This window comes from Nelumbo lutea, chromosome 8 (genome assembly GCF_056320005.1).
Source record: "Nelumbo lutea isolate HS-2025 chromosome 8, American lotus-T2T, whole genome shotgun sequence".
Lineage (NCBI taxonomy): Eukaryota > Viridiplantae > Streptophyta > Magnoliopsida > Proteales > Nelumbonaceae > Nelumbo > Nelumbo lutea.
In genome coordinates this window covers 51,249,698-51,273,632 of record NC_142691.1, presented here as the reverse complement: position 1 = coordinate 51,273,632, position 23,935 = coordinate 51,249,698, and the positions used below count along the sequence as shown (strand labels likewise).

The 23,935-nt window shown below is 37.4% G+C and overlaps 2 protein-coding genes across 3 annotated transcripts in view; one reads left to right on the top strand and one right to left on the bottom strand.

Annotated features, from left to right (window-relative positions):
* Positions 1 to 231: 231 nt before the first annotated feature.
* On the top strand, positions 232 to 10,956 carry LOC148844142 (uncharacterized). 2 transcript variants are annotated; one of them, XM_088957607.1, is made up of 4 exons: positions 232 to 527; positions 7,095 to 7,167; positions 7,853 to 7,908; positions 10,663 to 10,956. In XM_088957607.1, the coding sequence occupies exons 1-4, from the start codon at positions 463 to 465 to the stop codon at positions 10,775 to 10,777; spliced, it is 309 nt and encodes a 102-aa protein (XP_088813733.1). In that variant the 5' UTR covers positions 232 to 462; the 3' UTR covers positions 10,778 to 10,956. The 2 variants fall into 2 exon arrangements, with proteins under 2 accessions (XP_088813733.1, XP_088813734.1); XM_088957608.1 differs by having other exon boundaries at positions 237 to 527; positions 10,646 to 10,956.
* A 1,613-nt stretch (positions 10,957 to 12,569) lies between these two features.
* Positions 12,570 to 23,935, bottom strand: part of LOC148844141 (uncharacterized) — a 37,795-nt gene continuing 26,429 nt past the window's right edge. Inside the window, exons 4-11 of the mRNA XM_088959507.1 lie at positions 22,927 to 23,910; positions 22,712 to 22,825; positions 22,346 to 22,554; positions 19,292 to 19,798; positions 17,205 to 18,312; positions 15,507 to 15,788; positions 14,312 to 15,367; positions 12,570 to 13,286 (exon numbers count right to left, since the gene is read on the bottom strand). Coding sequence (XP_088815633.1) covers positions 12,789 to 13,286; positions 14,312 to 15,367; positions 15,507 to 15,788; positions 17,205 to 18,312; positions 19,292 to 19,798; positions 22,346 to 22,554; positions 22,712 to 22,825; positions 22,927 to 23,910 — 4,758 coding nt within the window. The 3' untranslated portion in view covers positions 12,570 to 12,788. The remainder of the gene's footprint in view (positions 13,287 to 14,311; positions 15,368 to 15,506; positions 15,789 to 17,204; positions 18,313 to 19,291; positions 19,799 to 22,345; positions 22,555 to 22,711; positions 22,826 to 22,926; positions 23,911 to 23,935) is intronic.

Sequence of the window (23,935 nt, the reverse complement as noted above, 5' to 3'; positions counted from 1 at the left end):
GGCCCATTGCACGGTCTACTACCTGCCCTACCCAGGCCCGTGATGGGCTCACACGGGTTTGGGCTGTGGATCATGTCAGGCTGACCTCCCAAATTTTTCTAGAGGGAGGCATGGCCCATGACAGCCCGAGGGCCAGCATGGCACAGGCCGCAATTTGAGTGGGCCACACCGGGCCAACGGCCCGTTTGACAGCTCTAGTCTCTAGATTTGATCAAGCATAGGCGTTCTTGCAAGAAGAAGCCTGTTTGGTGGCACTCCGAGCATTATGCAATGAAATTTTGCCCTTCAAACAAGAAGTTACTTGGGACTTGGGGGTAGGGGGTTATTTCTAGCCTCTTCAAGGGTATTTTCATCATTTAGAAACAACCGAATTTAGTTTCTTGACAGAGCCCCCGTCTCCAGCCTCCTGGTAATTGCTTAACCCTTGTTTTCAATTTGTTGCTAGACTTTTGTACCAAGAAAATGGATTCGGCCATTAGAGAAACGGTGGACGATAAAACTCTTGCATCCCAATGGGAGTTCAGCTGGTTGGTCTCTCTCTCTCTCTCTCTCGTTTGTTCATTCTTGAATAATCAGTACTATTTTTTGTCTTCCCTTTGGTGAAGAATCTAACTCTTCATGAGTGCTGGATTTACTGGGTTTTTGTTCTGTCTTTTGGTTTTCTGCTTGAGGTTATATGCATTTATCGACTCTGTCTTCTTTATGTTAATCTTGCCACTGATTTTTCCAATACAGTAGTAGATTAGATAAAGGATTTGTTAAATAGGTATACATCGTTACAAGTAGAAAATTAGAGAAAAAGGTGGCTGTTGAATGCAGTACTAGATTATGTGTGTCGTTAAAACATTCTATCTCTGAAAGAAGTTACACAATTGAATTATAGCGCTTATGATTCAGAAATAATGTTACATAAATGTATAAACTATTTTCTGATGTTTAACTGGGGGTGGGGTGGAAGGCGGGTGGAGGATTGGATTGTTACCAATAACTTGTTGAAGAGCATAGATATAGATGTAGAAATATCTAGTCTGCCAGAGGACAACGTGAGGCCTAACAAAAACCTCATAGATGAAATCACTGTACTAAATGGTAAATTGAAAGGCTTTCTTTTGAATTCCAGACATCTGTCAGGTAAGGATGAAACTCTTTTTGTTTATGAAGGCATAGATGTAAAAGGCCGTGGTTGGGGTAGGAGGAGAAGGTTTCATCAGGGTAACCTTCTTTACCTTTCTTTTTCAAAACTTGTCAATGGTTCAAAGTTTAACTTTAGCAAGTGATCTTCCTAATATTGCTAACCATTTTGGGGGCTTAGCATTGTGAGCAAAGTACAAATCATCTCATATCTGGATTTCTGAGTGAAACATGTGGAAAGAAACTATAGGATGGAAAAGCAGATATCTTGAAAAGGGTGGAGCAGTGTTGATTCTTGGTGCTTTAGCTAAGGTGGTATTTGGATGCGTTTCCTGTTTACCAGTTAATAATATCAGTATCTTATTATTTTTAGGGTAAAATGCAAAAACCTACCCTGAAGTTTCTGACAATCATAAAAATCTCCCCTATAGTTTCATTTTAACAAACACCTCCCCTGAAGTTTTAAGAAATTCAACAAAAACCTCCCTTTCATCACCTTCTCAGACATAAAACGTTAAGACTGATGTACCATTTTTTTTCAAATACCCATTCTACCCTTTTATAAATTATTTTACATACAAAATTACTGAAATAATCCTATTTTAACTCGACAAAAATGTTAGAAGATGACTGTAAAAGGAGGTTTTTGTCAAGTTAAAACATGGCTATTTCAGTAATTTTGTTTGTAAAATAATTTATAAAAGGGTATAATAGGTATTTGAAAAAACTGGTGCATTAGTCTAACGTTTTCTGTCTAGAAAGATGATGGAAGGGAGGTTTTCGTCGAGTTTCTCAAAAGTTCAGGGGATAGGGGAGGTTTTTATGATTGTCAGAAACTTGATGTGAGGTTTTTGTATTTTACCCTATTTTTTAAAAGGTAAATGAGATTTTATTAATGGAGGTTGAGCTTCCCCTCAACTAGAAAGATAATTAAAGGAATAAAGAATGCATACTGCAGTATGATTTGATTAAATATTATATAAGAGATGCTATACTATTTCATTTTCTTATGTGTTATACTTCACAGACTAAGGGTTTTGATTCTTTTTCTCTTTTGTCCTTCTCTTTTCTTTTGGGGGTGGGAATGATTTGTTTACTTGGTTCATAGGAACTCTTTTTGGCCTACTAAAATTGGAGAATAGGATTTATTTATTTTTTTATCAATAAGATTTATTTGTTTCATAGTAGCAAAACATTTTTCTTATGCAGCCACCTAATTTGCTGCTCTATTATCTATCCTTGTTCTCCATGTCTACCTCCGTTGTAGATAGACCAGAGTTTCTAAGCTAAAAAGAAATTTGGTTTGATTAGAAGAAGGTGTATTATTGCAAAATCAAGGTTTGGACGTTAGACCTTGGACCATGAACAAAACATTGTTGGGAAAGTGGTTTGGAGATATGGGAAGGAGCAGGTTAGACTGTGGCAGTAAATTACTGAAAGAAAGTGCAGGTCAAATGACAAGCCTTATGGATGTTGGAGCCATGAGAGTGTTGGACACTATGGCATGAGTTAGGGTTCATAAAAAGCTTATTTTGAGGAGGTAAGCAGCCATGTTCATGGGCCAGGCTTTGCCTCTTTAAAAACAGAAAATGACCAAGGCCCGGCCTGACCATCGGGCCTAGATATTGAGCCCGAGCCTGGGTTCAAGCCCAAAGCTCAATCTGGATAGATATTTTGTAATATATTAGTTATATATTATTAATAATATATCATATTTTTTATTGTGTATATACTATTATCAGATCGAGCTCGGGCTCAGGCTGGGCTTGGGCTTTCCCAATTAAGCCTGGCCCAAAAAATAGTTGGGCCTGGTGTTTAGAGCCCAAGCCTAGCCTGCAGGCTTAAAAGTTTGTCCATTCCCAACATAGAACAGGCAAGGCTGGGCCAGCCCATCGGGCTACCTAGCCCATGAACAGGTCTAGAGGTAAGATATCAATGCCCAAAATAAGGATATATACAGTATAGGCCATATAAAACAATCTGTTAGATAATGGGACCACCATGCAACTCCCAAAAGGGGATGCTTTTTCTATATATACACAATGAATCACAAGAAAGGAAGCAATGAAATATATTTTTTTTATCAGTAAAAATCTTTCATTAATTACAGAGATTAAGATACAATAGCTAAAGATTGCATAGGAATTTGCAATCTCCAACAATTAGTTACAATTCTGCCCAATACAATGAAGATATATTTGCCCCCTGTTTTGCTAGGGTATTTGCCATCCCATTTGCATCCCTTTTAACCCAACCAAACTGAGAGTTGAACTTCCTTGCAAGTGTGTCAATTTCTCTGAAAATAAACTTGAGCTTCCAAGGTGCTGATGTGATGTTTTTGGCCCAAGAGATGATTAATAGAGAGTCTCCTTCAATTTCTAAGTCTGCTGTTCCCATCTGCTTAGCCATCTTTAAACCTTAGTAGGGCTAGAGATTCAGCCTGTATTGAGTCACCATAACCTATTGGTCCAGAGTAGAGTGCCACCACCATACCCAGATAATTTCTAAACACACCCCCTATGCTTGCCCTTCCAGGGTTGCCAAGAGAACTCCCATCAAAATTCAGTTTTAGTTTGTCCCGTGCTGGTGGCTTCCATTCCATGCTTACAAGAACTTTGGGTACATCTGTTTGTGCTATTTCAGCCTAATTCCTTAGTATCTCATTCGTGGAGTAGTTTCTAAATATGTCCATGGTCTTCACCCAATGTGCAGTTCTGATTTTTATGGCTTCAATAACTTCCTCCATTGTTTTGCTTTTTCCTGAAAAGATTCTTAGGTTTTTTTCCTCCCAAATAGTCCATACTATAGCTGCTCTCACTGCCTTCCATATACATTTTCCCCTTTTCTTCCGTTGACACAGGAAAGAGGGGTTGAATAGGCTTACCACATCCTGTGGGGGAGTCCATCTGCATCCAAAGAGAGAACAAACAACATTCCAAATACCAGAAACAAAAGAGCAGGATAATAGTAAGTGAGTTAGAGTTTCACCACATCCCAAACAAAGGACACACACATGAGGAGAGAGGCAATTGTTTGGCCTCCTTTTCTGTAGTACATCACAAGTGTTTACCTTCCCTAGGAACACTTCCCAACAGAAAGCTTGTACTCAGTTTAGTCTAAACTTCTCTCACTGGAAAGTTCACCCCCATAGGGTTAATATGAGTGAGCAAACCAAAGAAAGATGCACAGGAAAATAAACCATTAGAAGTTGGGGACCACAATCTACAATCAGCTATAGGTTGGTCCCTCTCAAGTGTTGAAATCAACAGCACTAGTGACTCACACTCATTTTCCCTCAACCCTCTTCTAAAGCCAAAATCCCAAGAGATCCCTGATTCTGAAAGCACACCAAACCTAGCAACAGGCTTGTTTTCATAGTTTGATAGAGAGTAGAGGTCTAGGAAATTGAACATAAGAGGCACATCCCTGATTCTGATTTTATAGGTATTTTATAGTATGATTTATTAAAATAATATCATTTATATGTTTTAAATTTTTTGTATGGTTTTAGATATCATGACAATGACCAGGTGTACCAGTTCTGAGTCAATTAATAATTGGGTTATATGAGATAGACCCAGAACCAAACCAGTTATTAATCCGGGTAATCGGGTCTGACCTGATGATAATTGACATCCATGATTACCTATAGTAATAACAACTTAGAACTTCATTTTTTATAATGTAACCTCAATAAAAATGACAGTAAAATAGTAAATTAGTTATATGCTGGTAAAACAAGTGTTTTTAACCAAAATTATCTTACATACTGTCTATGAAATTTAGCATTTTAGATGTAAAATGTAACAAAAATTACAAGGAAACCAGGAAACCTTTATATATTATTAATAATATAATCGGTTTGGGTCTTAATCAGTTCAAACAGAAAGAGATGGTCCTGACCCAATTATTAATTGGGAAACACACACAACCAGAACCAACACAGTTGGTTTGGTCGGTTTGGTTTTGTTGGGTAGACCCAACCTTGATAGCTCTATGTTCATATTCTATGAATGCATATATACATAAATAAATAACTTTCTATGTAGAATCAAATATATACACAAATAATAAGCAATATATTCAACTAAGAATTTGAATCTGGATATAATTAGTTTTAGTTCATAACTGTTTGGGAATGGATCCTGTGAGTTCCAATTTCCCTGATCCACCCTGCATTTAGAGGCAATTAAGTTCCTCCACCAGGAATTTCTTTCAGAAGCAAACATCCTGCACCACTTAGAAGAAAAAAATTTACTACCTTCAACTTTCTTAGGCCTAGGACCCCCCCCCCTCCTCCCTAGGCAAACAAACTTGATCCCATTTCACAAGATGGATTTTTCTCTCTTCTTCCCATCCCCTCCAGAGAAAATTCCTCTACAGATCTTCAAGCTTCTTAGCTACTTTGGCTGGAATGGGAAAGAGGGATTGGAAGTAGGTGGGAAGATTGGCCAGAGTACTTTTGATAAGAGTCACTCTACCTTCAACAAATAGGTGCTTAGCCTTCCAAGAGGCTAGTTTTTTCTCCACTCTCTCGATAACTGGATCCCAGATGGCAGAAGAAAAGCACTTAACCCCAAGGGGAAGGCCTAGGTACATCACAGGAGAAAAGTCCACCTGGCAGGCCACTAAGCTAGCACAATCTTCCAAGTTTGGAGAAGGACCCACTGGAACGATTTTGCTTTTGTGAAGTTTAACTTTAAGACCTAAAACCACTTCAAACCAGCATAGTACTCCAAGTAAGAGCTCCAACTGGTGAAATTGGATCTTTGGATGTGTTAAGAGTTGTCATTACTCGATTCTGGTTAATGGGATTATGAGAGACTTCTTTCCACCTTGTAGAGGTTTGAGGCAGGGAAAAGCCCTTTCACCTTTCCTGTTCACCCTAGTTGTGGATGTCTTGAGTAGAATGATTTCTAAGGCTGAAAGGGAGAATAGAATTAATGCTTGGAAGGGATAGGTTACCGATTACTCACTTACAGTTTGTAGATGATATTATAATCTTTTGTGAAGGGGGAGATCAACTTTTTGTGAGGAATTTTGAACTTGTCTCCAATCTTAAAATTAATCTTGAAAACAGCTGTATAGCGGGACTTAATATGGAAGAAGGAGAGCTTATAGTTGTTGCAAATGTCCTAGATTGTTCCATCTCAAGTTGACCTCTAACCTACTTAGTGCTTCCCCAAGGTGCACACCCTAGAGAGTAGATTTTGGAGTCCAATCTTTGAGGTGTGCTAAGAGACTAGCAACCTGGAGAAGAAGTTACATCTCACCTGGGGGTAGGATTACTTTGATTAAGTCCATACTTGCTAATCTTCCAATCTACTATTTGTCAATCTTTAGGATCCCTAAAAGGGAAATAAATAAGATAGAGAAACTGATGAGGAACTTTTTGTGGGAATCATGAGAAGATAAAAAAGACCACTTGGTTAATTGGGAGGTTGTGAGTAGAAGCCTAGAAGTAGGAGGCTTGGGAATAGGGAATGTGGATAAAAAGAATTTGAAGTTGTTAGGAAAATGGTTATGGAGATGGCCACGGGAACGGGACAGACTCTGGCATAAAGTAATAGCCAGTATTCATGGTAGATTGGGGAATGGCTGGGATGCAGGTGTCTCTAACCGGGCTACATTAGCATCTCTGTGGAAGGAAATTCATGGTATTCTGCCCACTTTCCTCCAGTTTGTCAGGTATGATGCTTGTTCAGGGGATACTGTTAAATTTTGGGAGGATGTCTGGATTGGGTCTTACCCTCTAAAGGATCTCTTCCCTTGGGATGCAAAAACTCTAGACCATTTTTAGATGGCTTAATTTGTAAGAGTATGTTAACTGTAGGTACATGGAATGGTGTTCCATATAAATATTTATACTTTCATCTATATGTTAAATCTTTTGCTGCACTCCACATAACAAGAACTACAGTATTCGTTTGTATCTCAAGTCTTTTTTTTTTTTCTTCCTGCAGTGACTTGGAAGTGGATTATGAGTCTGAGGAGAATGCATCCATGGTATATGCAGCATTGGTTGTTGATAAGGAGGTGAGCTTACATTACTTAATTTTTCTCCTGGTTATCTAATAGTTGTTGTAATGATCTAGTGGCTGATAATTAATTTTGAAATCTAGTGGCTGTTGATAAGGAGGGGAGGGCGGGCATAGGGAGAGTTTTCAGGAACCATCTAGGTGCAGTTGTGGCTTTATTCTCTGGGCCAATTGGATATGGCAACTCGATTAAGGCTGAGACAATGGCTCTCTTACAAGGACTAAAACTGGTAACACAGATGGGTGTCAGAGAGCTAGAAGTGGAAGGAGATTCCTTATTGGTTATTTCTTGGGCTAAACAAACTAGTTCAGCTCCTTGGAAATATAAATTTGCTTTCAGGGAAATTGACAACCTTGCAAAAAGTTGTAACACTATGTTTTGGATGGGTAAAAAGAACAGCAAATGGACTGGCAGATGTTTTCGCAAAACAGGGAGTGGACAGATCCACTCTATTTTGGGCAATGTTGTAATATGTATCAATAAAAGGGGGGCATGGTAATCAGGGTGGCCATTCTGGTTTCCGATGTATTCGGGCTACTGTGTAGCCAGGATCTGTAATTTTTTTCAAGCATTAATAAATTACTCTTTGTGCTGATAAGAAAAGGACAGCATTATTCCTTGAACTATTGATTTCCTTTTTCCCCTATTTTGGTTATAATTAGACTTTGATTTCCAATTCCAGTTGCAGCCAGACAAAGTGAGGAGGAAGATGTCCGTGGCTGATGGAAAGCTCTCTGTGTGAGTTTCTTTTCTAGTGACAACCATTACCTTGTTTCTTATCCCCTTCTGTAAAGATTGGGAACTATGTTTTCAGGATACTAGTCTCTGTTTCTCTCCCTCTTAAATTGTGATGGTATCAGGTCTTTTAACTCTACTATAAATTGACGTTATTTTCTTTCTTTTTTTTTATCAATAACAGTGAATTCTATTGAAGGATTGAGAAAACTATAGAGCAAGGGAGCTAAACAATCTTAACTCCCGAATACAAGCCAAGGTACACCCAAAATATAAAGCAATTACAACACAGCCCATAAGATAAAGTTTCTGTTCACCCCTTGCCTAGCTAGATCATCTGCCAATGAATTTGCACTTCTCTTTACCCATGTACATTGAATTTCAAGGTCCTTAGTCAGCCACTTAAATTTCCTCTTTTCATATCGTAATTCCAAAGCTTAGAGTTGTCCTCTTTTAGCTAGTTCACCACAATTTGAGAATCTCTTTCTATGATCAATTTATTAATATTCATGTCTTTAGCCCTTTGTACCCCTTCAAGAGCTGTTAGTATCTCACCCCCCAAGGAATCTCCCACCCCAATTGGACCAGAATATATGGCTAAGAGATACCCTACCAGATCACTCCTTCCTACTAGGCCAGCATTGGCCTTCTCACATGACTCGGCCATCTTATTATTGACTATTGACTAGATGTGGTACAGAAATGTCTTTAGGCTCTATTTTACAAACTAAATACACACACGAAAGGAGATTATATTTTCTTAATAGATGTATTCAGACAATATACATATCATCAGTTTGATTGTAAAGTCAAAAGTTTCTACTATTTTACTTAGTATTATTATACTGGAAATCCATGATAGTGGAGAAGACATCAACCACCTTTTTGGTTCCTGCCCCTTATGTATACATGTCTGTGTGTGTATGTATATTATGTGCATCAATAATCTAGTGCTCTTAATGTACTATCAACTTTGCTCCCATATATAATATATATACTATACAAAAGGCAGTTAACCTTTGTTTTTTTAAAGATGCCCCCAAATCTAAGAAGCAAGAGCATTTTTAAAGCAAAAAAAAAAAGTGAAGAAATTGGGCAAACCCAAACCCAATCTGATCCAATGTCATCGGGTTTGATTAGGGTTAGGGATGGGAGTTCCAACAACTTTGGTGGTATTAGGTACTGTGGCAAAACCTCATTTTACTTGGTTCCAGAATGCACCATAAAGAAAGCACACATTCTTTTAAGCCGTGGCATGTTCTAGAATTGGCTTTGCTTGGTTTTGGAACTGAAAATATCATGGATTTTGGAATACACTTATTTCTTGTGTTCCAGAACACACCAAACTGTCTTGATCCAATACACGCAACACAGCACAGATAGTCCTTTTTATGTGATGAGTTCTGGAACCACACCACAGCATGCAGAACATCACCAAGGATGTGGTGAGTTCCAAAAGCATGGTTTTCACACTACAATGGGGCCCAATGTTCTGGAATGCACCGCACTTTCTTGTGACAACAATACAGAACACCCCCTTGGATTAGGGTTGACCTTAAACCAGCCCAAGTTGCACCAGTTCTAGGAACCATAAAATTTAACTGATGGTCGCACTTTAGGCAACTAGGTTCTTACAGGCACTAGGGTAGTATTTATAGATCATGAAAGCACCATTCTTTTGAGTTTTTCAGGCCTGACGTGTGAAGGCAACTCAGTTAGGGCAGAGCTATTAATCCTTTTGCAAGGTCTAAAATTTGCAAAGCAGCAATGTTGGACAGGTTTGGTGATAGGCAATTGCAGAGTGATAATAGGTTGGGTTAAGTCATCAGTATCTGGTCCCTGGCTTCAACCGTTTTACTAGGGAACCTAGAGCGTTATGACCAACCTCATTCAGGTTGGTTCCTACGTCTCCTAGGCTCCTAGCTATTTCCCTTCCTAGAGATGAGGTTGTAAGATCTGCTCACATTGGGGAACAATTCCTAGGCCTAGGGTTATAGCATTTTATCTAAATCTGTTCGAATTTCTGTGCATCTGTCAGCTTTTAGCTGTATCATATTTAGTGTAATAGTGATAGAGTTAAGATATTTGTACTCCTTTTTGTTTCTTTGGTGAATAAATTGTATTATTCCTTGCTATTAGCTTCTGGCAGCATGGGTGCTCTTTATACCTTTATAAAATTCCTAATTTGTGTTGCTGATCAAGAAAAAGAAAAGAAATCTAATGGAAATATTTTCAACACTGATGGAGTGTTTGGATACCATCTGGAATTTATGGGTTTCTATTAGCATTTAGGATGGATCTTTTATTTTTCTGGCTAATTAAAAGGGTAGGTTGAATATCTAAAATGAAACCAACTTCTATTTGTATTTAAGAGGACAAATCTTTTTTCTTTTATTGGTTGGTTAAGAGGACAAGATGAACATCTAAAATGAAACCAGTTTTGTTTGTTTTGTTCCTAAAAGATAAAAATCACAAAATAAAATGAATCCATTTTAGGATTTCAAGGACTTTTTTTTCATATTCAGAATTAGAAATAACTTCATAGAAGATAACCAAAAAATGCTATGAAAAACTTAAATGAAACTACTTTATTTCATGTAGCTGAGCATCCTGAGCATTTTCGCTTGTTACCCAAGGTTTTGACATTTATGGAATGTATTCTGGGAACATGAAGTAGATGATCATTATGGAAGTTTAGAAATGTAATACAAATTTTCATTTTCTTCTGGTTACTTTTAAGTTCTCCTTTGGGTTCAGGCATTTTGAGGCAGTAGAGGCTAGATTTCTTCGTGCTTCATTCAGCGCATTTGTGGACGTTCTGACACTTGCCACCAAAACTATTGAAGAATTTGGACCAGGAATGGAATTATAGAACCTATTGATTAGCTTCTGGTTAGAACTGATTTCTTGAAATTGTAAGTGTAATTTCAATCGAAACTCAACGTTCATGATATCAGAGCTTGAATTGTAATTGTTTGTATATCTTGGTTTTTGACCACTTATAGAAATGGTAGAATCACCATGGGGTAGTAGTACCATTTCACCTTCAAATTTATACTTCACTCTGTAATGTTATTCTTATTGTTTTCGCATCTCATTAATGTGGTCATGTAGGAAAGTATCTCCTGATGTGCAGTGTCACCTATTTAACAATTAACAGCCAGATTTATGAAAGGGGGATTCATACCAAAGACAAATTCATATCGTTTTAGGCAGATTCTATGGTTAAAAGGGAGCACCATGTGGTAAATGCAACTTTAGTTCCAATTCAAGGTGGGGTATGGTGTTAAGAATATTCCCATCTGAGGTTGAATTGCATTTGTATCGTTTTAGGAAGATACATACCAAACACAATTTCATATCGTTTTTGCATTTGTATTTTTCAAAGATGATAAGATAATTGAGTAGAAGTTGCCATGATAATTAAATGAGGTTGAATTTACTTGTATTGAACCCACATAACAGTGGTTAGATTTTAGAAACTACTCTCTTTTTCTTCCTTAAGCAGTGCAGTTGGATTGAAAATTGAAATTGTATGGTTCTGATCTTTTCATCGAAATAGATTGTATAGAATAGAACCGTCCCTCTCACTGTGATTTGTCAACAAAACCTACTTCATTTTAAGTTTAGAAATTTGTTCAGAATACAAAAAGTCAATCTGTTGGAGGATTAAATAATGTCTCGTCAATGTAGATTCATCTTGATTCTTGATGCTTTCTTAGTACCCCTGTTCGAACTGAACTACCAATCCCCCAATTCTTATTTATCATTCCTTTAATCTTACTCCTTATCGGCCATAACCTAATCAATCCACATTTTGACATAATATAACCTTAAAAAGCTGGAAGTTTTTAAAGTTTAGCTTTGAATAGATGGAACAAATGGTCACGTTATAGCCTTTTCTAATGAATATATTATTCTTAATTGACAGTCTTATTTGCTTCAAATATGAGTTTCAGTTATTTTCAAAAATACATTTTTCTTTGTTGATAACTTTTAAAGTTTGTGAATTGCATGGTTTTCAAAACCGAACCAGACCGGATGGTTGGACTGGAAAAAACTGGGAACCGGTCAGGTATCGGTTCTGTTTTTCCCCAAAACTGGATATTTGCAAAAAAAAACGTTGGTTTGGTCAGCAAACTGACCTAGGTGGTTGAACTGTTCAACAGTTTTGACTTTTTTTTTGTCAGAATGGTAACGGTTGGACCATTCAACCCGGGAACTGGACCTTGACCGGTTCAAATAAGTTACAAAAGTTGAAGTCCAAAGTGTAGTTATACTAGGACAAGGGGTAAGAATAAAATATAAAAAAGACAAAAGAAATAAATACAACTCCTCACAAAATATAGGGAGAGATATATTTATGTATTTTGAATCTTTCCTCCAAAATACAGAGTACTGATCTCATTCTTCTAATATATTTCTTTCTAAAACAAAATATACCCACTCCTTATCCACTTCCATGTTTGTTTTCATTCTTTCATTAATTTTTCTACATCTAGCTAACGAAATCCAAATGTTATTCTTTCCCTATAATAAGAATCTGTAGATTTTATAAATTATGGTTTGAATTCTATTGGTTAAAACTAATGGATATCCAATTCATAACTTCTGCACATTCAAGAGAAATTTGCTAAAGACAATATGTTTGGTCAAATTAAGATGCTACACAAATCTGCCTTGGCTCAAATTCTAGATTAATCATGAATAGCCTCTGGGCCACAAAGTGCCAATCCAAAATGAATATATAAGCATCTTGCATCTTTATATTCTAACACTCATTTATGTAAGTAAATATATTACAACTGCTAATAAAGTTTCATCAAACCAACATTTTTAAACCAGATCCTATTAATTCTGCGCTACATTAACCATTACTATCATTAATTGGTCTCATCTAGCTTGCATAAAAAATGGATCCCACACTTCTTCACCTGTACTGCCTTCTCGTCAGGCGTGAATACTGGCTGATTCCCTTGCTTTTTCACTTTGGAAACTGACCCCAATTCAAATGAGACCTCCATTTGATTCCCACCACTTAATAAATTCTCAAATTGGGTACGTGGCATGTGGGCTACCCACATATTGTGTGTGTCATGGCGAAAGAGAACAGAGCCTCCATAATTAGCACTATATTTCCGCTCAACACTGTTGGTCTTATTAACAAAATAGGCACCAAGATAACCAAAAAAAGCAAATATTTTTTCGTCTCTGCCATCCACTTCATATACAGCAGATAAAATCAACCCTTGATTTACCTTGTGGTCTGAAAGTAGTGGAACCTCAAAAGATATTGAAGACCCAAAGCTCTGGTAATGAAACCACTTCGGAATATCACTCTCATAAAGGAACATTTCAAACTCACCATCTTCCGAAATTATCTGCCACATTGGAATCATAAAGCAGAAATGAATTTGCTCAATCAAAAGAGCAGGCAGTTTATACATGCATTTCTAGATAACAATTCGATCTAAATTCTAATGTAATGCAGAAAGAAAGAAAAAAAAAGAAAAAAACATTTTCTGGTACTGGTACCACAAAATGAACCTTTAACTGTAAGGGGGGGTTCCTTTTTTAGATTTTGAGAGGGTGAAAAGTTGGTTAATGGGAATATTTCCATTGACCAAGAATCACATGTTTTTTCAGATTTATGTGGGGATTATGAAAAGTTTATTTTCCTGGATACCACTTATCCGGGTAAGTGATACCCATCTCATAAGTGGATAAATAACTTTCCCACCTTGGGGGAAAGTTACCAACACTTGAATGGGACAAAAATGCCCCTTGTAATAATGGATTTTTATGACTAAAATAATCTTTCTCTTATTTACATAGGAAATAAAAGAACATGGGTAAATGCACTTACCTGGGTAAGTCTTTTCTGGAAAACACTTACCTGGATAAGTGCATTTACCCGGGTAAATAGCTTACCGAAAAACGAATGGGACCTAAAAGTTGCACCATAAGCAGTTTAGTGTTGCAAGATGAAACGGAAGTATAATATTTTAACAATCATGGTGCTGCTACCAAAATGTGTTTATGGGTATCTCCTTATAAATTATTGGGCTCAATTTGGGAAGAGTGCAAATACAAATATGTTACAGTGCAAAACCTTGTATATGGCATTTTGAAACCTTGTAATTGCATTGTACATATTTGTATTTGTTTAGGAAGACTACAAATACAAATATGTATAGTAGTGCAAATACACACAAAATAATACAAAATACATACAAGGTTCTGCAATCTACATATTTCTATTTATACGTACTCCTGCCAAACTTAGCCTTACGCGCAATTTATGAGACTTTATAGGCTATTATGTCATTTATTTTTTAAACTATAAAGTGGAAAGCTAGAATATCAATGGTATATATGAGAGAGAGAGAGAGAGAGAGATGATCACCTCGAGTGACTGCAATTTGCTAAGGTCCTGAAGCTCAAACATCACGTCACAGCCATGAAGATCAAATGGAAGTAAGTTTTGATTGTTTCGTATATTTGATAATCTCAATGATTTGCATTGACATACGCCTAATTCCTTCAAACTTGGAGGAAGTTTCGGGAGTGACTGAAGCCGTGTACAACGGCTTAAATCAATGCGAGTGAGTCGGGAGAGGGAACTGATACTGGATGCTTGGCCATAAGAGTTGTTTGAACTTGGATCCAAACCTTGCAAGGAGTAGGACAAGCTGGTAGAATGTGAGAAACCTTCCAACAATGTGCAACCAGGTGCATATAGCTCCTCTAAACTTGATGGAAGCTCTGGAAGTGATCGAAGCATTTTACAATTTTTCAACTCAAGAACCTCGAGTTTGGAAAGGTGACTGATGCTGGATGGTAGACTAGTAAAATTGTTATAACTTAGATCCAACACTTCTAACGACCTTAAGCTCCCAATGTCACTAGGAATAGAGCCTTCTGACAGATTGCATTTGCTGAGAATTAGGCCACTTAAGGAGTATAAACCCGAGAAAGAATTGGGTAGGAGATTGGAATCAGGTCTACTCTTTCCTGGATATAGCATAGATGAGAAGAACGAATGGAATAAATTATCTGATGATACTTTACATCCTTCTAAAGATAATATCTTGAGCTTCTTCAAGCGTAAGATGGAGTAAGGTAATTTTCTTATTCCACTTCCATCTACTGTAAGCTCCGTTAGAGATTCCATATTCCCTAATTTCTCTGGCAACTTTTCAAGCTTTGAGCACCCAGAGAGAATTAGAATTTCAAGAGATTTCAACTTACAAATGCTGCTTGGTAGATCCTTGAGCTTTTTGCAGTCTTTCAGATTCAAAAAGATGATTCTGTCAAGGTGTTGAATAGAATCATGAACCTCAGCCAAGCTTGTACAACCTTCAAGGATCAATCTCTCAAGGTTGGGAAGTCCCAGGAAGTCCGGAGTCCTGGTAAGGTAACATGAATGACTAAGATCAAGCACTTTCAATTTTTCGAGCAACTGCCACCCACATATTTGATAAAAGAAAGAAAGAAAAAGGGGAAGAAATCAGTTTCCATGCGTAAAGAAGATTTAGATAAACAAAACTAGTATTGAAAGATGAAGAAGATTTAGATAATTAAAAGCCGTATATATATACCATGATTTCCTTCCATACTTGTTTCATTCTGCTGTGTTGCATATCAAGAAAAACAAGGTTCTCTAGATTAAAATTGGATGGTATAAATGTCAAAGGGAACCCATGCCAACGCAGCCATTTTAGCTCTCCAGAGACATTCTCGTAGGACCCCATTAGCTTTACATAATCCATTCTGAGCAGTCTTAGTCTTTGCATCCTTGTGAATGCTTCAGTTGTCAACTGTACACTTAACGAACTGGATTGGTGGTTTTCCAGTACGATGCCTTCGATTGCTTCTGTTCCCTGCTGATAAGAAACATCAATGGGCAAGTGATTACATGCATATATATACTTTGCTTCAGTAGTCAACCATACATGTAATTAAGCTAATTAATTAAGATCAGAATAGCTAGTCTTTATCTAAATTAATGGCAAGTCTACGAAGTGTCTGAACCGGCCCAATCTAGTCCTATGTAACTATCAAAGCTTTTGGTCTTACAACTAGCTGGTTAATTCTTCTAATTTTGGATTCATAGACTCCACTACCAGACCTTACCAAGCTCGCTAGCACCCTCGATCAATAGACAACCCATTTTCCCTTGCTGGGTCTGGACTATGGCCGCTGTTTCAACCCAACAAACTCAGCAGAGGAAGATGGAAAGATGTAAACCCACCCACCAGCACATTTCACTAAAGCCTATCATTGGGTCCTTGAAGATGGAACAATTGCAAGAGGTTGTGCTGTGCCACTTGGCTTCTGCTGTTTGCACCAAAAATGAAAAAGAGGCATTCATTCTTGTGGTAGTTAGGCTTTGTCAAGGGAAATTCCCTACCCAATTAAGACAGCTTCTTTACATTTATGGCATATATTAATATAGGTGTCGCTCCTAATTCAGTTTGGTAAGTCCACTGCAGTGGTATATTTGAAGGACAGACTTCAATATAAATGGTTTTGATTTACCACAAGACCATTAATTGGTATATCAATATAAATGGTTTCAAACCAGAGATCATGCAAGTAGGGCAGGTTTGAGATATTAGATTCAAACATGGAAAAACCTTAAGGCTATGTTTGGTCTGAAGGAAAAAGTAGGAAAATTTTTACAAATCTTGTATGAGTTTCCTTACCTTTCCCTACCTTTAAAACAAACATAGCCTAAGGACATCCTTGATATTTCTTCTATTCTTTCAAAACTAATACATGCTTTTGAAGATTATGATAAAACTGAGAGATGATTTTAGTATCTATTAAAAACCTCAGGGGGCGTTTGGAGAGTAAATACGAATATGTACACTACAAATACATATAAAATACAAGGATTTACACTCTACTTTTTTGTATTTGTACTCCTTACGCTGAGTTTGGAAGGAGTACAAATGCAAATATGTAGAGTGCAAAATCTTATAATTTATATTATTTTGTATGTATTTACGCTGTACATATTTTCACTTGTAAATATAAATATGTACAGTACAAATACCTAAAAAATAATACAAAATGTAAGGTATTGCCCTCTACATATTTGTATCCTAAGGTTCAGTTTGGAAGGAGTGCAAATACAAATATGTAGAGTGCAAAATCTTATATTTTGTATGTATTTGTACTGTACATATTTGCATTTGCACCCTTTCCATACTGAACCTAAGGAAATTTTTCCTTCAAAAAAAAAAAAAAAAAAACTCATTCACAAAATAAGAAATTCTTGCATTAACTATTACCTTGCATTTTTCCAACACGTAATAAACATCTTCATCAAACCAAAGCCTACTACGTTTTCCAGGCTCCTTTGGGGATTCTTCACGAATGATATCTCTTCCCATCTCACGTAATAGATCATGCATCTTCACCTTGTCATTTTTATACACTGTGAGAAGAGACTTACGAACAAGAACACTGATTCCAATTTCTGGATGAAAACCACAACCATTTAGTATCGTCATTACATCGTCTTTGTACATCCCATTAAAGAAGCATGCAATATCAAGAAATATATCCCTCTCGCTATGATCCAGTCCATCAAAGCTTATCCTGAGTGCTTTTTGAATTTTATTGTAAGGAATTCTTTTTAGCTTTTCCAAAGCACTTCTCCATTCAGCCATGCTTCTTTTATCGTACAGAAAGGAACCCAGAACCTCAAGAGCTAAAGGAAGCCCCTCAGCATATTGTGCTATTTGTTTTGAGATCTCCACATAATCTTCTATAGGATGGTCTTTCCCAAAGGCATGCCAACTGAAGAGTTCAGTGGATTCATCATCACTTAATTTTTGAACACTATACCTTTCATCCACTTTAACTACATCCAGAACATACTCATCCCTAGTTGTTATGATGATTCTACTTCCTGCACCAAACCAACTGCGCTCTCTAGCCAACGCATTTAGTTGGTTTTGATGGCGCACATCATCTAGAACAACAAGAACCCTTCTATTACAAAGTCTTCCTTTGATCAAATTAGCTCCTTCATCAATGTGACTTATCTTTAATTTTTCTACCCTTAGAATGTCTGAAAGAAGCTTTTCTTGTAACTGGACAAGACCATTAAGCTTCTCAGAGGCTTCTTTGACATCTGCAAGAAAGCTACTACCTTCAAATTGATGACAAATTAGATTGTATAGAGACTTGGCAATGGTTGTCTTGCCTATTCCGCCCATACCGCAAATCCCTACAATGCGAATATCATTTGACTGAAACTGAATGTTCAATAATGAATTCATTGCATCCACACGGGCGTCTATTCCAACTAGGTAGGTGGTAACATCCAACATCTTTTTGCTCAATTTAGTGAAAACCACTCCAACAATTTTTTTGATGAACATTGATTGATCCCTGTCCAATTTCAATCCAAATATTAAAACAACCACACTATAAATGTGTAGCAAGTTTATATATGAAACATAAAATCAGAGACATGTGTATGTCTGTGTCTGTTTGTGATGGCTTGTGTGTTGGTCATTGTTTATTAAATGAGTCCACATCTGGATAAGATATTGCCTTTGAGCTTTGATCTATGGGATATTAAGGCTGTGTTTGGATATGGTTTTGGTTTTTCTTTTTTTCAGAGTATAAAAGCATAAAACTTGTTTTGTGCTTTTACTTTATGCTTTTTCACTTTGGTAATTGTTTATTAGATAAACCCACGTCCGGATAAGTTTTTTGCTTTTAAGCATTATGGGAAAATGAACCAAAAAGTGTTAGAGTATTTGTCCGGGTTGCTTTTAGAAACATTACAATTTGAATCCAAAATACTTTTAAGCCCCAAAAGCACAAATCTAAATCTGAAGCTTAGCTGAACACAACCTAGTTTGGAAATATTCAAAAAAAAGTCCAAGGTTTATTATTGGGTTTGGAACTTAAACATGAAAAGGTTTCAATAAGGGAAAGTATTTTTATAATGCTCTATTGTATCTGGCCAAGCTTCTTTTGCGTAACGAATAAATAGTTTCATCTGCTACAAGCTGTCCAAATTGCCATGTTTGATTATCTAAATATATGGAGGTAGGGTATGCAGAAACCTAAGACTAATAAAAGGGTGGCCTGCTGGAACTCAGAAGTCAAAACCAATATTCTAAATCTCAGATAATCCAACCATTTGAACCCAATATTTGAAATGATTTTTTACTTTATATTTATATTCAGATGTTGACTTGAAATATTAAAAAAGAATATTAAAAGTTCAAAACACTGCTGTGTTAGGACGGCAGAGCGAAATGGATTTCAATTCCGTTTCCACCTCAATTCTGCTGAAATGAAATGACTAGCCCCCATGGGAGAAATTCGATTTCTTCCCAGGGAGGATTGGTGTTACCTGTATGCAGCATTCCGCAGATCCCACCCTGAGAGATTTGCTGCTTCAGTAAGAGCAATCCTCCATCCCTGCACCACCTTCATCATCTCCTCAGCCTTAAAACACTCTTCTCCGTGTCTGGCAAATGCTTCTGCAAAACTCCCACTCTGTTTCCGAACATCAGACGGATCGACATCATAGAAAACAGGCAGAACCAATTGCTTCATCCTTCTTCTACATTCTAGTATTCTCACAAGTGTGTCCAGGCACCATCTGGAACAAGCGTAGTTCCTTGAGAAAACTATGATCGAAACTTTTGATTCTTCAATCGTGGTTTCTCTTCCTTTCCTTGTTTCTTCTATATTGCTGTCTCGGAAGGTGTGGATTCCCCGTTTGACCAAAGCGGTGTAGAGGCAGTCAGTGAAGTTCTTGTTGCTGGGTTCATCTCTGAAACTCAGGAAGACATCATAGTCCCGTGGAGAACTGGAAGAGAAGGCTTCATGGGTCACCATTGCAGCCATGGACGAGCTGAAATGATAGGATGGTTTGATGGGCTTCGGCAATGGGTGGGACTTGAGAGCTCAGCAGACCTGCTCAATGAGAAAACGCCATTGTTATCTTGTTAATTTGACGACCATGAATCACGACAAAAGCAGTTGCTTCCGTGAATTCTCCCAATCAAAGAGAATACGAATCAAGTGCCAATCACTGTATCAACCTTTAACTTTAACTTTATGCTTTTCTTCTATGTATTTATCTTTTTGCTTCTGGCTTTTTTTTTTCTTCTTTCTTTCACAACTTACGTCTAAATTTGTAACAAGTGATCAAGCTGCCAAAGCAATGCAAATGGGCAGATGAGAATGAGATGCTTGTGCAACGCAGTATAGACATTTTGGAGGTAGCCTACAAAGCCTAGCTAAGACACACTAGTTTTCGTGGCCCCACCAATCTACATCGAGTCGCAGGTACAACAGACTGATCTGCCACCATCCATATCTTCTTTCCTTGCATGGAGAACAAACAAACAAAGTGATTAATTCTTTGCCTAATTGCACTAGTGCTTTTAGGAGTCTTTTAATGGAGTCCCCCAAGAGGAATATGCTTTAGGTCCAAAAGGAAACCTGATTTAGCTAACAAAGCTACGATTTCCTCGATTCCTTCCTCACCATCCATGTATAAATGCTCCTCGGAAATCTAGTTGAGCAATCCAAGATTCCAAGTCAACATGTTCACATGGGCTTTGGTTGAGAGAAATCTTCCAAAGGATTTTGATTCAACTGAGGAACCCTCTGGCGTGAGATTGGACCATCAAACAAGTGAATTGGTTATATATGATTTTAATATCACCTATCGTATATACTCTATGACAAAACTGATAAAGCTTTTTGTTTTTTATTTTTCTGGGTAACCAATAGAGAAATTATTTATTAAGTAAACATATTTACAAATCGGAACTCACCCACCCTGTTCAATGTTTGTAACAAGCCAACTTAGTCCTTGGTGGCGGTGGGTTGATTCGAACCAAGCACCCTCTAGGGCACACAAGCTGATTTGGCCAGAGAGCTACTCCATTTGCCTCCTGTGCATACATGTCTAACGACTATGATATCATAATTCTTACTAAAATTTACAGTCCTTTGAAAGATCCTCCAACTCCAAATACCATGGAGGCTGTGATTTCCTATGCAAAAAATCATGACACAGTTACTTAAAAATAGAAAATGAGATTCCCAATGCACATAACTTTTGCCAGATAAAGCCTTCTCGAGCATCTATGGTTTCTACTTCTGCAAGCCTGCAAGAGTCGATATGCCGAAGGACTAGCAAAGTAAGGCACACATTTCCCTATTTCATCTCAAATAACACTACAAATGCCAGCATAGCCTGTTTTAGGATTAATTTAAACTAACCAACAGATGGTGAATCCATTTAATCATGGCTGTATAATGTCAACTTGATCTGTCATTCCACACAACAGGGTTGGCTAGCACAAATGATCCATGTTTTCTGCACAATTTGGTATGACCCACAAACATCGATTGTGAAAACAGGAACTGGTCCTTGCAACCATAGTTACAGTGAAATATGCAGGCTAATGCATCCATATCACCCAACTACCCCGAACCTGCCCCTATTAAACGTTTTCACTTGAGCATCTGCAATCTAACAATTGGAAAATCAGCCAAAAGTTACAATTGATATATGCCATTACATTCTTCATAAATTAATATAAATCTGAACAGAAATTGTTCCCCATGTTGAGATGGAATCTATATTTCCTTTACAAAACCATAACCCATCACCATGGAAGATTCATAAACAAACAACAAAAGAATTAAGAGTCCTAGCTAGGCCAATAGGAAAAAGCACGATAATGCTAGCAAAAATGAGAGTGAGCTTATAAGCTCACAAAACTTGCAAAATTACTAGGATACTCCCGGGTAATCATAGAAGACAATTCGAAAATTACCATTAAAGCTCTATAGGGATTGTGTAAGGCTGCATGGAGATGTCATATCATCAAGGAGGAATGCAAAAGGAGGAGACCAACATCACCATTCGGTACCAGCATACACAGGGAGGGAAACCAAGCTGCAGATTGGCTCGCAAACCAAGGACACAAATGGACCATAGATGCTTCCAGCTCAAGCTCGTGGGACTTAGATTATATTATCCTCATAGATGCATTAGGAGGTCGCTTTGCTCAATTAGTTTAATTTCCCTTTTGTATCAAAACAAAAAAGAAGGCTTAGTTAAAACCTAGGCTGGACTATTGGTCCATATGGTTTAAGGAACTCTCACCATGCCTAGGTTACAGAGACTGAAATAATAAGACCAACTGTCCAAATGCATTATGCATATACAAAATGAAGAGTAAGTAATTTAACCAACCATTAGTGGTAAAATGGTACTATTTTTCCATTTGTTCCTTTGGATTCACTGCTAGAATAGGCTCAATCCTCAACCCTTCAACATCTCCGAGGCCCTCATTAGACCAACCAGTACTGGTTCCTGCCCTGTGGTCACTAATACTTCTCTTGGCTCCCCCTTTAATTGCTACAGGTCCATCTTCATCAAATATCAACATCATATGCAGATGTGCATGGAATTGTTGCTTGGTTAGGTTCAGGATTCGTCTCTTCAGCATCAAATACTAGATGGATTCCACACTCCGTAACGTGGACTCCTAATCCCATATCAAATGAAACCTCTATTTCTTCCCCACCTCTCAACTGATTCCCAAACTTGGTATGTGGTATATGGCTAAACCACATTTGAACCTGCTGAGTTAAAAAAAACAGAGTTGAATGTTGGAGTGTAGCTCCAATCAATGCCATTGGTTTTATCATAGAAATAGACATAAGGAGTGGCAGTGGTCACAATTATTTCGTTGTTTGCTTCATAAATAGCACATATAATCAACCCAAGGATCTTATTTACCAGAAGCGGAGGCACCTCGAAAGATATCGAGGACCCAATACCCTGATGACTAAACCAATCTGGAATCTGGCTCCCAAAAAAAAAGATGTCAAACCCTCCACCTCCTGTGAACCTCTACTCCATAAAAAAAAAAGTATGATTAGCAATAGATGTATAGGTAGATATATAGATGTATATGGACACAAATACACATGCACAGAAGGAGAAAAGAGAACCTGAAAAGAAAGCAGTCTTCCGAGGCCCTGAAACTCAAGTAGCTTATTACAATTATAAAGCTCCAAAGTTAGTAAGTTATCGGTGCTTGATATATCTGATAATTGTTCCAATGAACCAGAGCCGAATGCGTCCAAGGACATTAAGCTAGATGGAATCTTTGGGAGTGACTGAAGGCCTGTACAACGACTTATGTCAAGGTAAATAAGGTCAGGTAGGCACCTAGAATGTGACAGTGTTTCCATTGATGTGCAATCAGCTATATACAACTCTGTTAAACTGGATGGAAGTTCTGGAAGTGACTGAAGCCTTGTGCAGCCTTCCAACATAAGGAACTCAAGCTGAGAAAGGTGACTAATATTTTTGGGTAGGCTACAAAAATTGTTGTAGCTCAGATCCAACTCTACCAATGATGGTAGACTTCCAATATCACTAGGAATTGCACCCTCAGAAAGATTGCAGTCCCTAAGAAATAATGCTGTTAAGGACCACAAACTTGATAATGAAGCTGGTAGCATACTGATAGAATCAGCTCTCTTTCTTGGTGATACCAAAGGCAAGAATGAATGCCATGATTTATATAGTGATCCCTTACATCCTTGTAAAGATAAGACTTTGAGGTTCTTCAGAAATACAATAGAGAAGGGTAGTTGCTTTATAGAAGTACCATCAGCAGTAAGTTCCACTAATGATTCCATATCCCCCAAGTTATCTGGCAGCCTTTTAAATCTTAAGCATCTAGTGAGAATAAGATTTTTAAGAGATTTCAATTTACAGATGCAACTTGGAAGATCCTTTAGGTTTTTGCGGTCTTTCAAACTCAAGAAAACAAGTTTGTCAAGATGTCCAATGGAATTGTGAAGCTCAACCAAACTTGTGCAACCTTCAAGGGTCAACCTTTCAAGACTGGGAAGCCCAAAGAAGTCTGGGGTTTGATTTAGATATTGAGAATGACTAAGATTAAGTATTTTCAACTTTGCAAGCATCTACATAAAATAAAAAAACAAAAGG

What these genes read in the sequence shown, in the direction of transcription:
- LOC148844142 (XM_088957607.1), top strand. Translation starts at nt 463, where the DNA reads ATGGATTCGGCCATTAGAGAAACGGTGGACGATAAAACTCTTGCATCC. An exon ending in TCCCAATGGGAGTTCAGCTG is followed by an intron (nt 528 to 7,094) that starts GTTGGTCTCTCT and finishes TTCTTCCTGCAG; the next exon opens with TGACTTGGAAGTGGATTATG. An exon ending in CATTGGTTGTTGATAAGGAG is followed by an intron (nt 7,168 to 7,852) that starts GTGAGCTTACAT and finishes TTCCAATTCCAG; the next exon opens with TTGCAGCCAGACAAAGTGAG.